This window comes from Danio rerio, chromosome 15 (assembly GCF_052040795.2).
Source record: "Danio rerio strain M-AB ecotype USA chromosome 15, GRCz13ab, whole genome shotgun sequence".
Classification (NCBI taxonomy): Eukaryota; Metazoa; Chordata; class Actinopteri; order Cypriniformes; family Danionidae; genus Danio; species Danio rerio.
This window is the reverse complement of record NC_141035.1, coordinates 49971570-49987500: the sequence shown is the minus strand read 5'-3', so window position 1 is coordinate 49987500 and position 15931 is coordinate 49971570. Positions and strand designations below refer to the sequence as shown.

At 39.7% G+C, this 15931-nt stretch overlaps 1 protein-coding gene across 1 annotated transcript; it reads right to left on the bottom strand.

Moving 5' to 3' along the window:
* Window positions 1–13503: 13503 nt before the first annotated feature.
* Window positions 13504–15701, bottom strand: si:ch1073-340i21.3. The gene is made up of 4 exons (NM_001305575.2): window positions 15669–15701; window positions 15489–15586; window positions 14468–15220; window positions 13504–13834 (listed from the first exon to the last, which is right to left on the bottom strand). The coding sequence occupies exons 1-4, from the start codon at window positions 15682–15684 to the stop codon at window positions 13829–13831; spliced, it is 873 nt and encodes a 290-aa protein (NP_001292504.2). The 5' UTR covers window positions 15685–15701; the 3' UTR covers window positions 13504–13828.
* Between the last annotated feature and the right edge of the window lie 230 nt (window positions 15702–15931).

Sequence of the window (15931 nt, the reverse complement as noted above, 5' to 3'; positions counted from 1 at the left end):
AAGTCTTATTTGTTTTATTTCAGCAAGAATAACAGCAGTTTTTAATTTTTTAAAAGCCATTTTAAGGTCAATATTATTAGCCCCTTTAAGCTATATTTTTTCGATAGTCTACAGAACAAACCATCATTATAAAATAACTTAATACTTAATAACTTAATAACCTAATTACCTTAACCTGCCTAGTTAACAATCATGTTTATCTATCCCTGTACATATATTCATATATTGTAACATATACACTTGTAATCATGTTTATTTATCTGCACACTACTGATTTTTAATAGCAACCTGCACATATATTCATATATTGTAAATCTGCTCATAGCTTATCCAACCTGTATATAATCTTGATAGTACATCCATCTGTAAATATCACCATAGTTTTCTATAACTGCACTTTATAACTTATTCCTGTATCCTGCACTTGCTGCTATTGCACTGCTGGTTAGACCTAAACTGCATTTCTTTGCATTGTACTTGTACATGTGTAATGACAATAAAGTTGAATCTAATCTAATCTAATCTAATCTAATCTAATCTAATCTAATCTAATCTAATCTAATCTAATCTAATTATCCTAGTTAAGCCTTTAAATGTCACTTTAAAGTTAATGTCCTTTACTATATCTATCAATAATTCTCCAGTAAAATTTACAACTCATGTTAAAAGTCTCGGGGTTATACTAGATGGCATGCTTTCGTTTAATTCACATATTAGTAATATTTCACAATCTGCATGTTTTCATTTACGTAACATTGCAAGACTGCGCCTTTCACTATCCCAACAAAATACTGAAGTGCTTGTTCATGCTCTGGTTACATCAAGGATTGATTATTCAACGCAATCTCACGGCAATTCGTAACTTTTTCATTTAGTGGCTAATTCGTATGAATTCGTACAATCTAATTCGTACCATTCAGTACGATTCGCTCATCCCCCAATGACAGTGGGTTTAGGGGTGGGGTTAGGTGCCACACCTCCTTTTTAAAATCGTACAACAAAACGTAAAATACTTACGTTTTCTCGTGAGATCAGGCTGGATAAAACCTTTCTGTTTAGGATTGCTTTTAATGACTTTCTGGATTAATACTATGTTTTATTACTCTTCTGTCTTGTTTTTATAATGTGGCTGTGACATACTGTAAGGTGTCCATGAGTGCTCTGAAAGATGCCTTTAAATAAAAGGTATTACTACCCTACTGAGAAATCCAGCTTAAACCAGCCTAGGCTGGTTGGCTGGTTTTAGCTGGTCGACCAGGCTGGTTTTAGAGGGGTTTTGGCCATTTCCAGGCTGGTTTCCAGCCATTTCCAGCCTGGTTTTAGCTGGTCAGGCTGGGAGATGACCAGTTAAAACCAGCTTGACCAGCTTAGCCAGGCTGGGAGCCCAGCCAAAACCAGTTATGTCCAGCTTAAACCAGGCTGGTCAAGCTGGTTTTAGCTGGATTTAGCTGGTCATTTTCCAGGCTGACCAGCTAAGACCAGGCTGGAAATGGCTGGAAACCAGCCTGGAAATGGCCAAAACCCCTCTAAAACCAGCCTGATCAACCAGCTAAAACCAGCCAACCAGCCTAGGCTGGTTTAAGATGGATTTTTCAGCAGGGTATTATTATTATTATTATTATTAAGCTGTGTAGCAGTGTCTTGAAGAACATGTAGTAAAATATAATGTACTGTCATCATGGCAAAGATAAAATAAATCAGTTATTAGAAATGAGTTATTAAACTATTATGTTTAGAAATGTGCTGAAGAAATCTGCTCAACAGAAATTGGGCTAATAATTCAGGGGGGCTAATAATTTTGACTTCAACTGTATGTTAGATGAACTAGCCTGTTAATGTTATGCAAATAACCCTTATAGTCCCCTACAGTTAATGTTCAACTCATGAATATTAATTAACTAATTGCATGATTGACCAATAGACGTTGGTAGGTATGGCTGAGCATGATGGATACATAAGGAATGTTTAGATCAGGGGTCTCAAACTCAATTTACCTGGGGGCCGCAGGAGGCAAAGTCTGGGTGAGGCTGGGCCGCAAAAGGGATTTCACAAAAAAAGGTCCTCAAATGTCATTATTAACAGTTTTAATTATTTCTTCTGAACATGAAGTGTCCTGAACATTAATAGAACATTCAGTGAAGATTATGAACAGTTCTTCTGAACATGGCATCTTTTGCCTACTCCTTGCTGCCAGAGACTTGACAGCGCTTCTTCTCACAAATCTGAACCACATTTGGCTTTAGAGCGGAAGCAGTTGAGACCCTCAGTATGGCTTGAAGATGATCATCATTAAGTCTAGACCTGTACTTTGACTTATTGAAGTTCAAGGTGGAGAATAACTTCTCACACAAATATGTGGTCCCAAAAAGGCCAAGTCCTAGGGAAAAAAGTGGGGGAACTCACTCAAAACTTCCATTCCCTGCACCTAAAAAAAAGGCGTATATGTATAAATAAAACACCCCCACCCCACTCCAGTCACATCAGTCTGTACCAGTCTGTATCTACCTATAATATATAGATGCAGGCTGTAGCTAAGTGGCAGGCAGGGGCGGGAACAGCTTACCTTGGTTCTTCCCGCCCGTCACAGCGTCTAACAAAGGGGCGGGGTGCGTGGTGACGTCACCGGCATCCCCGCCCCTTTGTTTACACGGCGGGCGGGGAATGCCAGTGACCGCTGTGTACGAATAGAATCAGCGGAGCGGGAAGCGCTCTCTCTCCCCGCTCCGCTGATTCTGTCAGTGTACAGCGGTCGGCGCGGACCACAAAATATTGCACCGAGGGCCGCAAATGGCCCGCGGGCCGCGAGTTTGAGACCCCTGGTTTAGATCGTGTTTAACACTGTAAAAAAATAAAAAATCCGTAATTTTACGGTTCATTTCCGGCAGCTAAAATAACGACCGTTAAATTACAGAAATATATCAGAAAATAACAGATATTAAATTATGTTAAATTAAAATTTCTGTCATTCAGTATCCGTTATTTTACTGTAAATGTGTGTAATTTAATGGCCGTTATTTTATGTTTATTTACGGCACCCCAGCTGCCGAAAATAAACCGTTAAATTACAGATTTTTTTGTATATGTCGTGTTTCATATCACTGATTATTTTTTAATCGCTTTTTGTCTTACTCATGCAAGCTACATCTCTCAATTCTGACTAAGTTTTAACATTTTAAGTTTAAATTTCACAGTTATTTAAATCTATTAATTAAAACATATTTTCCTTTAAATTCTGAGTGTAAAACTAACAATTATGACCCTTTTTGCTTAAAAACCTGAGGTTACAACTTACAATTGTTGTTTTTTTTTGCCTTCTTTTAATGTATCTACCACATTATAAAACATATTAAAAAGTCAACCATCATCATCGTCATCATCATCATCATCATCAGCTAGCTATCACGAACTGGTCGTTTTTTCCTTACAGTTGTGATTATTTTAGACTTCCTTCGTATTCAAGAACAGAAGTCAGAAATGTGCAATAAAAGTAGCAATGACATGAACCAGGGAACTATAAAACAGCATATATAAACCCTTGGCACAAATAGTGCTGGATGGAACAAACATTAACCAGCAAAAGCAGTTTTTCTAGTTCTTTTAACGTCTCGGGTGTGTCTCATTACCAGAGTCCTGCCTCGAATGCTTTTGTCAAACACTCAAAAGATAACCCGTGACACAGAGAGCCGAGATTTTAAAGTCTGAAGAAAAGTCTATTCGATAAACACTATAATTGATTTTCAGCTGGGCTGCACGGTGGCGCAGTGGGTAGCACGTTCATCTAACAGCAAGAAGGCCGCTGGTTCAAGCCTTGGCTGGGCCAGTTGGCGTTTCAGTTTGCATGTTCTCCCCGTGTCGGCGTGGGTTTCCCCCACAAGTCCAAAAACATGCGGTACAGGTGAATTGGGTGAGCTAAATTATCCATGCTATATGTGTGTGAATGGATGTTTTGATGGGTTGCAGCTGGAAGGGCATCCGCTGCTTAAAAACATATGCTGGATAAGTTGGCAGTTCATTCCGCTGTGGCGACCCCAGATTAATAAAGGAACTAAGCCAAAAGAAAAATCAATGAATGAATGATTTTCAGCCATTTCAGGGTCATTTACTCAAGTGATCTGCTCAAAATACCGAGGGTATAAAATGAATGCACTGTAAGTCAATGTGGATGAAAGTGTTTGCCAAATGCTAAATTGTTAAATACATCAACTGAAATAAATTAGCAAACCCTTAAATTTTTAATTTAGTGAATTTTATTTTGGCTATAATGTAGGTTTAAGTTTTCAAACTAAAACTTCATAGAAAGCTCAGAAGTAAACAGACTTTTCTAAGAATAGCCCAAGGCGTGGTTTCCTCAGGTGCTGAATATTGTGTTCAAGAATTGCTTTTTTAAGGGTGACACGGTGGCTAAGTGGTTAGCACTGTGGCCTCACAGCAACAACCCTCCCGTTTTTCCTGTATTTCTCCCGTATTTTCAATCTTTCTATGAAAAGTGGCAATAAACATCAAAGAGCCGAACCTCCCTACGCAAAACATACCGCCAAACCACCAGGGGACACCGCATCCTCTTAAATGTGAATCTGTAATGTGTTTTAATTTTATTTAGGCATGAAAACACTTATTAATAAAATTAATAATAATAATAAAAAAAAAACAGGATTCCCTTACTTTCTATTACAGTCAGTTCAGCAAAATAATCTGCCAGTGCGGAAAGCAAAATAATCTTATCACAAATAGAAAAACAAGATTATTTTGTTTACCCCATTGGCAGATAATTTTGCCTGATTTAAGGAAAAACTCACTTCATTTTGGCACATTATTTCTTAAAACAAGACAATATGTTTTGCTTGTCTAGAAAATGCTTCTTGATTTAAGAATTTGTAGATATTTGGACTGGAAACAAGACAAAAAATCTAAGTATGTGTTACGGAGATGATTTTTCTCTTCAGGTCCTAGACCTTTCAAATCCTCAAAAATTGGCAGAGTCGAAATAGCACTATGGTGCAAAGTGTCTTTACTTACAGTGCTCAGTAGAAAAAATCCCCCAAAAATAATAACCAGCAAAACAAAACAAAACAAAACAAAAAAATATTTACAAGACAAGTAGCACTTGGCTATCGTTTTCTTTCTGCAAATAAAGAAATCCAATAATCAACTTCCTTCTCCACACCACTCTACAACCTTACTCCTACACCCCACAACATACTGTGCTCACTCTGCCCTTTATATAGCAGGGGAGACTGGTATGGAATGGCTCATATCATCACAGCAGGTAAGTATCAAATAACTATATCTATAAACATTTCATTGATCAACATTTTAATTATATGTATACACTACATTTGCATACTATACAGTTTTACCCCATAACTATTTTTATATTTTTCAGTTTTTATAAACCACTTTTGTTTTATTGTCCCGGACAATCTTTCTCCCCCATACATACAACAAATAGGATCTCCGACCGGCCGTCCCTTATGCCCATGCACAGTGCACGCTTGTGCATAAAATGAACGCGATAGGCTTTTTGGCCCTTTTGGCATTCCATAGCCATCATGGCGCAGCCCGGAAGATCAGCGAGACGAGACAAACACAAACACAATTGAACAACAGGTAATTGAATATGCTTCATGTAAGTGTTATATATGCTTTGTGATAACGGATCGGATGTATATCGGGATTATTACCTAGAAATGTGTGCGTGTTTGTCTGTATGTATGCGTTCCGGCAGTGTGCACCCTGTGATCGGCTGATGGTGAGTATGGAGTACAGTGTTTTAATGGATGCATGTGAAGGAAAAAAGTGTATATGTAGTTCTGCCGCAGGCCAGTGACAATCTCTTTTGTCACAGTATGAAAAGCATTTTTTGCATGGCAGCGGTTAAACATCGTGAGGACGCTTTCCTGCTTCAACTTATGTAACCCGGTGAGTGATAAAACACTGCAGTCCTCTCTAGCACACCCTCATGTTGTCTGTAATAGTGTTGTCCCAGTACCTAATTTTTAAAACCGTCTATTTCCCGCTAACATAGAAGCGCTGCTGAGTGCGGATGACTCGACTGATCCTCACGGCTGCTTCACGCTCTAGCCTCCATGTATCTGTGTTTAGTTTGCACTGTTTTTCGCTCTTCACCCAGTGCAAACACAGATACACGGTGACTGGAGCGCGAAGCAGCAGTGAAGATCAGTCGAGTCATCAAGCAGATCGCTCGTCTGTGTTTGTGCTCGGTAAACAGCGGAGGGTGAACTGATGACCTTCTCGGCCAATCACAAGCATTTCTGTTGAGCACGTGAACACAATGGCAAATCAGCACTGTTTTAAGAAAGCTGTCAACAGTGCCTTAAATATTAGCAGGAAATGTATATATTTTTTCTTTTAATTCAGTATCGTGACGAGTCTAATATAGTGAAAGAGTCAGTTCATTAACTCGAGTTTGATGAATGGCATTTAAAACTTGTGTTGGGGAAAGAAAACATTAGCTAAATAGTGCTGTTTCCCTTAACTTAGCTGAAAATGAGCTCCGATATCCCTTTTTATTTTCACCATTCATTCAGAACGGACCTTCGGGTCACCCGGAAGGCGATGAAATTATAAGTTTGTCTCACTTTCTCTTCGCTGATAAGATTGTTCTCTCCAAACTGGATTACTGCAACTCTCTACTAGCCGGGCTTCCAGCTAACTCTATCAAACCTCTTCAGCTGCTCCAGAACGCAGCAGCATGAGTGGTCTTCAATGAACCTAAACGAGCACATGTCACTCCGCTGCTCATCCATTTGCACTGGCTGCCAGTTGCTGCTCGCATCAAATTCAAAGCTCTGATGTTTGCTTACAAAGCGACTTCTGGCTTTGCTCCTTCTTATCTGCTCTCACTTCTGCAGATGTATGTGCCCTCCAGAAACTTGCGTTCTGTGAATGAACGTCGCCTCGTGGTTCCATCCCAAAGAGGGAAGACAACACTTTCCCGAACTCTCGCATTCAATCTGCCCAGTTGGTGGAATGAACTCCCTAACTGCATCAGAACAGCAGAGTCACTCGCTGTCTTCAAGAAACCACTAAAAACTCAACTATTTAGTCTCCACTTCACTTCCCAATCTGCAATTGCCTCTCTGAATATCACACTAACTGTACAAAAAAAAAAAAAAAAAAAACTAATACTACTAATACTTTCCTTCTTAGACTTTACAGACCTGAAACTCGCCTACAGCACTTATTCATTGTTGCTCTTATAGTTGTGTAAATTGCTTCCTTGTCCTCATTTGTAAGTCGCTTTGGATAAAAGTGTCTGCTAAATGACTAAATATAAAATGTATACAGTCAGTTACACAGCATGTAACTCCCAATGATACTTCCGGGTTTCTTCCCATCGCAGCCTCGATTTCACTTATAATAATGGCTGCTGCGTGAAATCAGTCTATTCCTCTCTAAAAATGCACACAAATATATTGTGTTGCATTAGAAAACACAGTGTGTGTTTCTGTGGGATCTGAGCACTTCATCATGATCAGGAATCATCAGGAAGACAGAAGAGAGTTGGATTCCACTATGAAAGAGCTGGCTGATTAGAAGACTCCATTCATCAGGACTGAAAAATTTCATCATCGTTCATTTAGATTAGGAGTCATTCGTTTACATACATAGACCCGCTGACCGATACTGGTTCTCATCAACACTGCCATTGATACTATTTCATGGGCGTAGATCCCGGGGGGGACATGTCCCCTCCCATTCGAGGGTTGTCCCCCCCAAAAAAAATTTAATTATCAAAAATAAAAACTCTCAATTGTGAAAAATATATGTATATATAGCTAAAATAATTGTCTAAGTAGAAAGAAAATCGCATTTATCATTTAAAATGCATATAGAAACAGTTGAGTTCCCCCTACCCTTCCTTAGATTGGTTCGGTCCACTCCGTGCTGTCACTTATCTCACCTACTCAGTACTCACACCAATGACTGTAAAAAATATGGACGACGCGACAGCCCTTTTCCCCATTGAACGCCTTGAGGGCAAAACGCCTGCTTGACGGGCACAAACTGTCGCAAAAGACTGCTGAAATTGGAGCCAGACATGCGCAGAAGGACTGTCTGATGGAGCCAGAGGAGGAGCCGCGAAAATGAGCAGAGTCGAGCTTCCAATCAAACGCTTTATGTAAAATCAACCACGCCCCCCGAACTTCTCAGCATGCGTTTGCTGTCATATCAACACAAATGGATGTAATAACGTTAACAAATATGAGGGTTTTATATATTCAATCGCGCCAGCTCCAGGCCGCAGCGCATAACTTACTCGCGGCGTCGCGGGCTGATTCCGGCTCGCATGCGGCAGCGCCGGCTCGCTCGGATGCCGCATCTGGCTCGATTGACTCGGACTGGAATCGGGCAGTGAGTCCAGGCATCCGGAGTAGGTCCAGCAGAGGTAACATTAGTCAGTCTGAGCTCTAAGAGATAAGTCTCCGGCAGGCGAGAATCTAGCCGGAACTGTGTTTTGCTATCTGGGTGGCTAGGCGTGTATCAGCAAACTAATAAAGCCCGAAAAAAGCCCTGAATTTAGCGAATAAACAGTGTTCCACCAGGATTATGTATGTCAGAAACTATAGTTTACTGCTGAACTCATTTTATCATGGTAAAATAACACAGAAATCGAATAATAACATTTCAGTCTACTTCAGTCTCCTGCCGAAGCTCAGACGCCGCGCTTTGAGAAACTGTCAATCACAGCTATGTATCACGATGACACGCCCAGCATTAAATTACTGCTAAAAACAAACTGTTTACAAAAATGAAGATCTGCACCTATTTCAGCACAATAACCAGTGCCTTAATCGACCAGAACTATCTTTCGGGACATTTTATTGCAAGTGTAATATTTTTTTTTATTTGGGCTCAAGTCTCCTTCATTAACACGGAGGAGGCGGGCTTTATGACTTGTACTGCAGCCAGCCCCCAGGGGGCGATCTAACGGCCGAAACCTTCACTCAAACGTAGGCTTGCGGCACACTTGACTCACACACGCACACAGGTCGGGTGTGTGAGACTGCGGCTGAGTTACTGTTGTAAGTAGGGGTTTTTTAACCCACCTTAAAGCGATTCTCCTCAATGTAGTTAATACAGACTCTTTCATAAATTAGTTGCGGCAAAAAATGCTGATTAAGGATGTAATAGTCCATGAATCTGCTGTATTAGAGATTAAAATTACTTATCTAGTTAGCGTTAGCTTGTTGCTAACGCTAACGCCGTTTCCCTTGCATTGTTTCATTTGTGAAGACTTGGCATAATGTTAACTTAACATTAACGACCACAATTTGCATATTATTAGTTGCGTATTTGCCAAATGAGCACTGCTACACTGTGCACACTAACCCCACTGTATTTTTTGTATAATCAGTTTCTATTCTGTTTTAAGTGACTCAATTAATTTGAAATTAAAATGTTAACCTTTTTAATTCTTTGTTTTTATTGTTGTGAGTATTTTTATGATAGTTTTGCATTCTTTATGTAAAGTACTTTGAATTGCCATTGTGTATAAAATGTGCTACAGCATAAATAAACGTGCTTGGCAGTGTCATGTATTGGATAAAATGACAGAGAAAATGGACATAATTTTTCAGTGCAGCTAAACGCCAAGTACAAAAACTTCACATATTAAGTAATTTGGCTTTCAAATGAGTGCTTATGAAAATACTAATGTCACATTATCAATCACAGGCAAAGGAGAAAGTAATGATTGAGGAACAGGCAGGGCAGGGTCAGTCAGATGTACAGTGTCAGGTAACTTAAGGGTGTTGTGCTTTGTTGAAGGGATAATGACAATTCTTTTGGGGTGAACAATTTTTTTTAATGTTTTCTGAGTTGTGGCCGTTAAGCAGATTTAACAGGCTCACTGATTTACAATATGATTGGTTATTTTAACGTTTTAAAGTTAGTTACTTTGAGTATGAAAAATGTCTTTTCCTCCATTTATTCTGCTTCAGGAGTCAGACTGTTGACTGTAAACAACACAAAAATAATGCAATAAATAGCTTTGAAGAAAAATTTGCTGCCATTGAACCTGAGAAAAACTTTGAGAATAATCATAATGACATAGTCTCCATGCTATAATAATAATATTAATGAAACCATTTTTAACCGCGGGGACATATCTTTATTAGTAAAATTTGGCTGTATTATTTGTGTCCTCTTCAAAAAAATGCTCGAAAGAAATTTTATATTTATTGTCCCCCTTACTGTTAAATCAGATTTACGCCCATGTTCCCTATTATTTGATGCAAAAAGGTGTTACAAGATGCTGAAGAGTATTTTGTTGAGCTTCAAGGCAGTTTACAAAAAACGAAGTGCATATAAACAGACACGGTGCATTGCTTGAGTTGGATGGTGTATTTAGTTAGTAAATGTTACCAGTGGTGTAATGTAACAAAATACAAATACTCAGATTACTGTAGTTGAGTAGTTTTTCCCAAGGATTGTAATTTACTACGTTGTTTTAAAGATGTGTACTTTTACTTTCCCTGGAGTACATTTATAATGCAGTATCTGTAATTTTACTCCACTACTTTCCTTCAACCTGCAGTCACTACTTTATTATTTCCTGTCTATGGGGATTAGAAAAATCAGTCCAGTGATTCCTGTCCAGGCGAGGCAGTGGCGCAGTAGGTAGTGCTGTCGCCTCACAGCAAGAAGGTCGCTGGTTTGAACCTCGGCTCAGTTGGCGTTTCTGTGTGGAGTTTGCATGTTCTCCCTGCTTTCACGTGGGTTTCCTCCGGGTGCTCCGGTTTCCCCCACAGTCCAAAGACATGCGGGACAGGTGAATTGGGTAGGCTAAATTGTCCGTAGTGTGTGTGTGTGTGAATGTGTGTGTGGATGTTTCCCAGAGATGGGTTGCGGCTGGAAGGGCATCCGCTGCGTAAAACTTGCTGGATAAGTTGGCGGTTCATTCCGCTGTGGCGACCCCGGATTAATAAAGGGACTAAGCCGACAAGAAAATGAATGAATGAATATATTCCTGTCCAATCAGATCACATCATAATAAACTACCTCAACACATGGGCGACCTATAATCGCAGTAAACTGTTTAGAAGCATTAAAAGTGTCCAATAAGATGTGCAAAATCTTTACACGCATTGACCCAGAGACTGTTTAGATGCAGGCCACTTATGAGAAGATGATGGATGTTTACTGTATGATGACCGAAATGGCCTTAAACACAGAGCAGGCACAAGCTGTCAACATGACGTCAGATTGATGTCATACCCTAACGTTGCATTTTGTTTGGAAATGAAAATTGAGTTGACACTAGAAACCAATGTCAAGCCTACGTCAATGTCCAACCTAAAATCAACCAAATATCAACGTCTAACGATGTTACAGCATGACGTTGTGTGGATGATTCCACTATGACGTCTATCAGATGTTGTATTTTGGTTGCCATACCTGATGAATAAATGTCAGTGTTTGATGTGAATTTGATGGTTTAAGATGTTGGCTCGACGTTGGATTTTGGCCAGCTTTTAACACAACCTAAAATCAACCAAATGTCAACATCTAATGATGCTACAGCTTGACGTTGTGTTGATGCTACCACTATGACGTCTATCAGATGGTGGATTTTGGATGCCATAGCTGATAAATAAACGTCAGTATTTGACGTCAATATGATGTTGGTTTAAGATGTTGGCTCGACGTTGGATTTTGGTCACTTTCCAACACAACCTAAAATCAACCAAATATCAACGTCTAAAGATGTTACAGCTTGACGTTGTGCGGATGTTACCACTAAGACGTCTATCCGATGTTGAATTTTGGTTGCCATACCTGACGAATTAATATCAGTATATGATGTGAATATGACGCTGGTTTAAGATGTTGGCTTGACGTTAGATTTTGGCCAGTTTTTAACACAACCTAAAATCAACCAAATATCAACGTCTAATGATGTTACAGCTTGACGTTGTGAGGATGTTACCACTATGACTTCTATCTGATGGTGGATTTTGGTTGCCATACCTGACACAACCTAAAAACAACCAAATATCAACGTCTGATGATGCTACAGCTTGACGTTGTGTGGACGCTATCACTATGACGTCTATCAAATGATGGATTTTGGCTGCCATACCTGATGAATAAACGTAAGTATTTGACGTCAATATGATGTTGGTTTAAGATGTTGGCTCGACGTTGTATTTTGGTCACTGTCCAACAACCTAAAAACAACCAAATATCAACGTTTAATGATGTTACAGCTTGATGTTGTGTGAACGTTACCACTATAACGTCTATCCAATGTTGCATTTTGGTTGCCATATCTAACGAATAAATATCAGTATATGATGTGAATATGATGCTGGTTTAAGATGTTGGCTCGACGTTAGATTTTGGCCAGCTTTAAACACAACCTAAAATCAACCAAATGTCAACGTCTAATGATGTTACAGCTTGACGTTGTGAGGATGTTACCACTATGACGTCTATCAGATGGTGGATTTTGGTTGCCATACCTGACACAACCTAAAAACAACCAAATATCAACGTGTGATGATGCTACAGCTTGACGTTGTGTGGACGCTATCACTATGACTATCAGATGTTGGATTTTGGTTGCCATATCTAACACAACCTAAAAACAACCAAATATCAACGTCTGATGATGCTACAGCTTGACGTTGTGTGGACGCTATCACTATGACTATCAGATGTTGGATTTTGGTTGCCATATCTAACACAACCTAAAAACAACCAAATATCAACGTCTGATGATGCTACAGCTTGACGTTGTGTGGACGCTATCACTATGACGTCTATCAGATGTTGGATTTTGGTTGCCTTACCTGACACAACCTAAAATCAACCAAATATCAACCGACAGCACTACCTACTGCGCCACTGCATCGCCTTCTTTTCTTAAATGATCTTAGCATCACTTCAGTTGTGTCTTTAGATTTTTTCCAGTTACATTTAGATTTAATATCTGTTATTTAGAATAATTATTGTATAATAACAGTACTGTTATTTATAATCATATATAATCTTTTATTTATTTATTTATTTAGTTTTGAGGGAGAGCTGTGCCCCAGTAAAGCTTTATCTCTAGCAACGCCTCTGGATGACAAAAAGTAAAATAGCTACGTTTCCTCATGAGATCAGGCTATTATTTTAGGCCATTTTTTATTTATTTTCTTTAAGTTTTCAACTTTTGTAACTCGTATAAAATCTCTTTGTTCTTTCTAGTTTTGACAGATTTGAGCAACATAAACAATGCAAAACACCAACATTTAGAACTTCTGCTGGTGATTCACATATATAAAATAAATCACATCCTGCCCTCCATCTGAATTTCACGATGTCATGTGCAAACAACCCATTTATAATGAGATTCTTTGTGTTTCACTATTTTTATTGTACTGAAGTTAATGGCACATTTATTGTCAACGGGGTTATTTGTTGTAAATATATTTTGGTTTTGACCATGTGAGTTTTAACAATGCAGGAAAAAAGTACACTTAAAACTGATCATTGTACATGTTTTTAATAACGAAATTCTGAATAATACACTAGTGCAGACACATTGCATGAACACAATTTGTTTTTCTTTGTTTAACCGTGACACCCTGAACCTGAGACTCCAAGCATGAATGCATAGAACTTCATATATTTGGACAGCTCAGACCTGGTGGATATTTATTTCTCCTTTTTGTGCAAACAAATCCAACAAGTGGGTCACGTTTAAAGCCAACATACAAAACCACTGCTTGAGGAAAAACATTTGTTCAGATTTGATTTTTGACTCAAAACCTTAAAGTGTGACAACAAGCCCCCGTCCAAACTCACGCCTTCAGCTTCAGTCCTGTAAAGACAGACAGAACAATGTCAACTTTCACAATAAATGAAATGAGCTTCTTTTAATTTAATTCTTTTAATATGTCAGCAAATGATTCTTGGTCTTAGTATGCTGACGAGATTCATCTACTCTCTCAGAAATAAACGTAGGCGAGCTGACACTGGGGTGGTACCTTTTCAAAACGTACAAATTTATACCTACAAGGTCCATATTAATAACTAAATGTACAAAAGTGTTCCTCTTAATTTTTTTTGGAACTAATATATACTTTTGAGGTACCAATACGGACCCTTTAAGTACAAATGTGTACCTTTTGAAAAGGTCCCACCCCAATGACAGCTCAAAATCATTTTCTGCATGTAAACCAGTTAGTGTGCATTACAGAAGGGAGTTCACAGAAGACTATAGGTTTGAACAAGTCTGACCAGCTGCTTCTGCATGCTTAAACTGGCCGGGTTTGTTTTACCTTGCTTAATGTCTCCAGATAACTTGGAAAGACTAATACTAAGACAAAAATACAGAGATATTTTTAAGCTTCTTTTTGCTCAAAGATCCCATGTTCCACAAAATGAATTGGGCTTTTATGACATGATGCTGAGTGAATGTGCAGGAATTTACTAAATAAGCTCAAATGTTTACCTCATCACTGCTCGATGACTTGCGTCCACGATGATGTCCGCGTCCATGTCCATGTCCATGGCCATGGCCATGGCCATGATGGCGCTCCTGTCCATGTTGATGTCCAAATCCGCGTTGGTGTCCGTGTTCATATCCATATCCGGGTCCTTGAGGCGGTCCATAGCCGGGTCCTTGAGGCGGCCCATATCCGGGTCCTTGAGATGGTCCATATCCAGGTACATGAGGTTGTCCATATCCAGGTCCTTGAGGTGGTCCATATCCAGGGCCATATCCAGGTCCTTGAGGCATTCCGGGTACAGGACCATATCCAGGTCCTTGGGGCACTCCGGGTCCATATCCGGGTCCTTGAGGTGCTCCAGGTCCATATCCAGGTCCTTGAGGTGCTCCAGGTCCATATCCAGGTCCTTGAGGTGCTCCAGGTCCATATCCAGGTCCTTGAGGCGCTCCAGGTCCATATCCAGGTCCTTGAGGCGCTCCAGGTCCATATCCAGGTCCTTGAGGCGGTCCAGGTCCATATGCAGGTCCTTGAGGCGCTCCAGGTCCATATCCAGGTCCTTGAGGCGCTCCAGGTCCATATCCAGGTCCTTGAGGCGCTCCAGGTCCATATCCAGGTCCTTGAGGCGCTCCAGGTCCATATCCAGGTCCTTGAGGTGCTCCAGGTCCATATCCGGGTCCTTGAGGCACTCCAGGTCCGGGCCCATATCCAGGTCCCTGAGGTACTCCGGGACCAGGTCCATTTGCAGGTGCTTGACCCTGAATGCAAGAGGACCAGATCTTGTTATGAATTTAAGTGATTTTCATATCAATGTTATTTTTTGATTCATTGAGATTTTAGCCTACTAGTACAGATTTTATTGGTATAATATTTGTTTCTACAGAGTTTTGTTTATTTTTAGGACATTTTTATACATTTGATTTTAGTAAATGTTTAATTTTTTCAAGGTTGAGTTATTAATCTTGTTGAGGTCATTTCCTCGTGTATTAGAAACTTTCATTCACGGTCATGATCAAAACTTCTTACCGCTGTCATGTCAAACGCATTATATTTATTCTTCTTTGAAAAGAGTCCCTCCACCTCGTTTCCCTCCTCCTTCTTCACCTCCTCTTCTCCTCCAATAGCTGGTAAAAAAAAAACATTTAGTTACACACTAAAATCATTCAGTAAAATGATGTAGAAGATGTATAAGTGAACAGCATTTACCATCAGCCAGATCCATGATGAATGAGTTTGTGTGAAGTGATCTCTATGACAGCAGTATTTATCCAGTGTTTTAAGCTGAGGAGGCGGGGCCAGTGGGTGTGACTGCATATCTCCTGCGAGTGTAATCAAGCCACACCCAAATTATACCCAGTATTCTATCATTGAACGAAACCCCACCCACATTCAGAGAGGCGGAGCTCAAACAAGCACTCCTTGGCCCAGAGCATAAAACCAGTTATTGTGGTTTCAAAAGTAGGCTGGCT

What these genes read in the sequence shown, in the direction of transcription:
- si:ch1073-340i21.3 (NM_001305575.2), bottom strand. An exon ending in ATGCGTTTGACATGACAGCG is followed by an intron (nt 15,221 to 15,488) that starts GTAAGAAGTTTT and finishes TCTTGCATTCAG; the next exon opens with GGTCAAGCACCTGCAAATGG.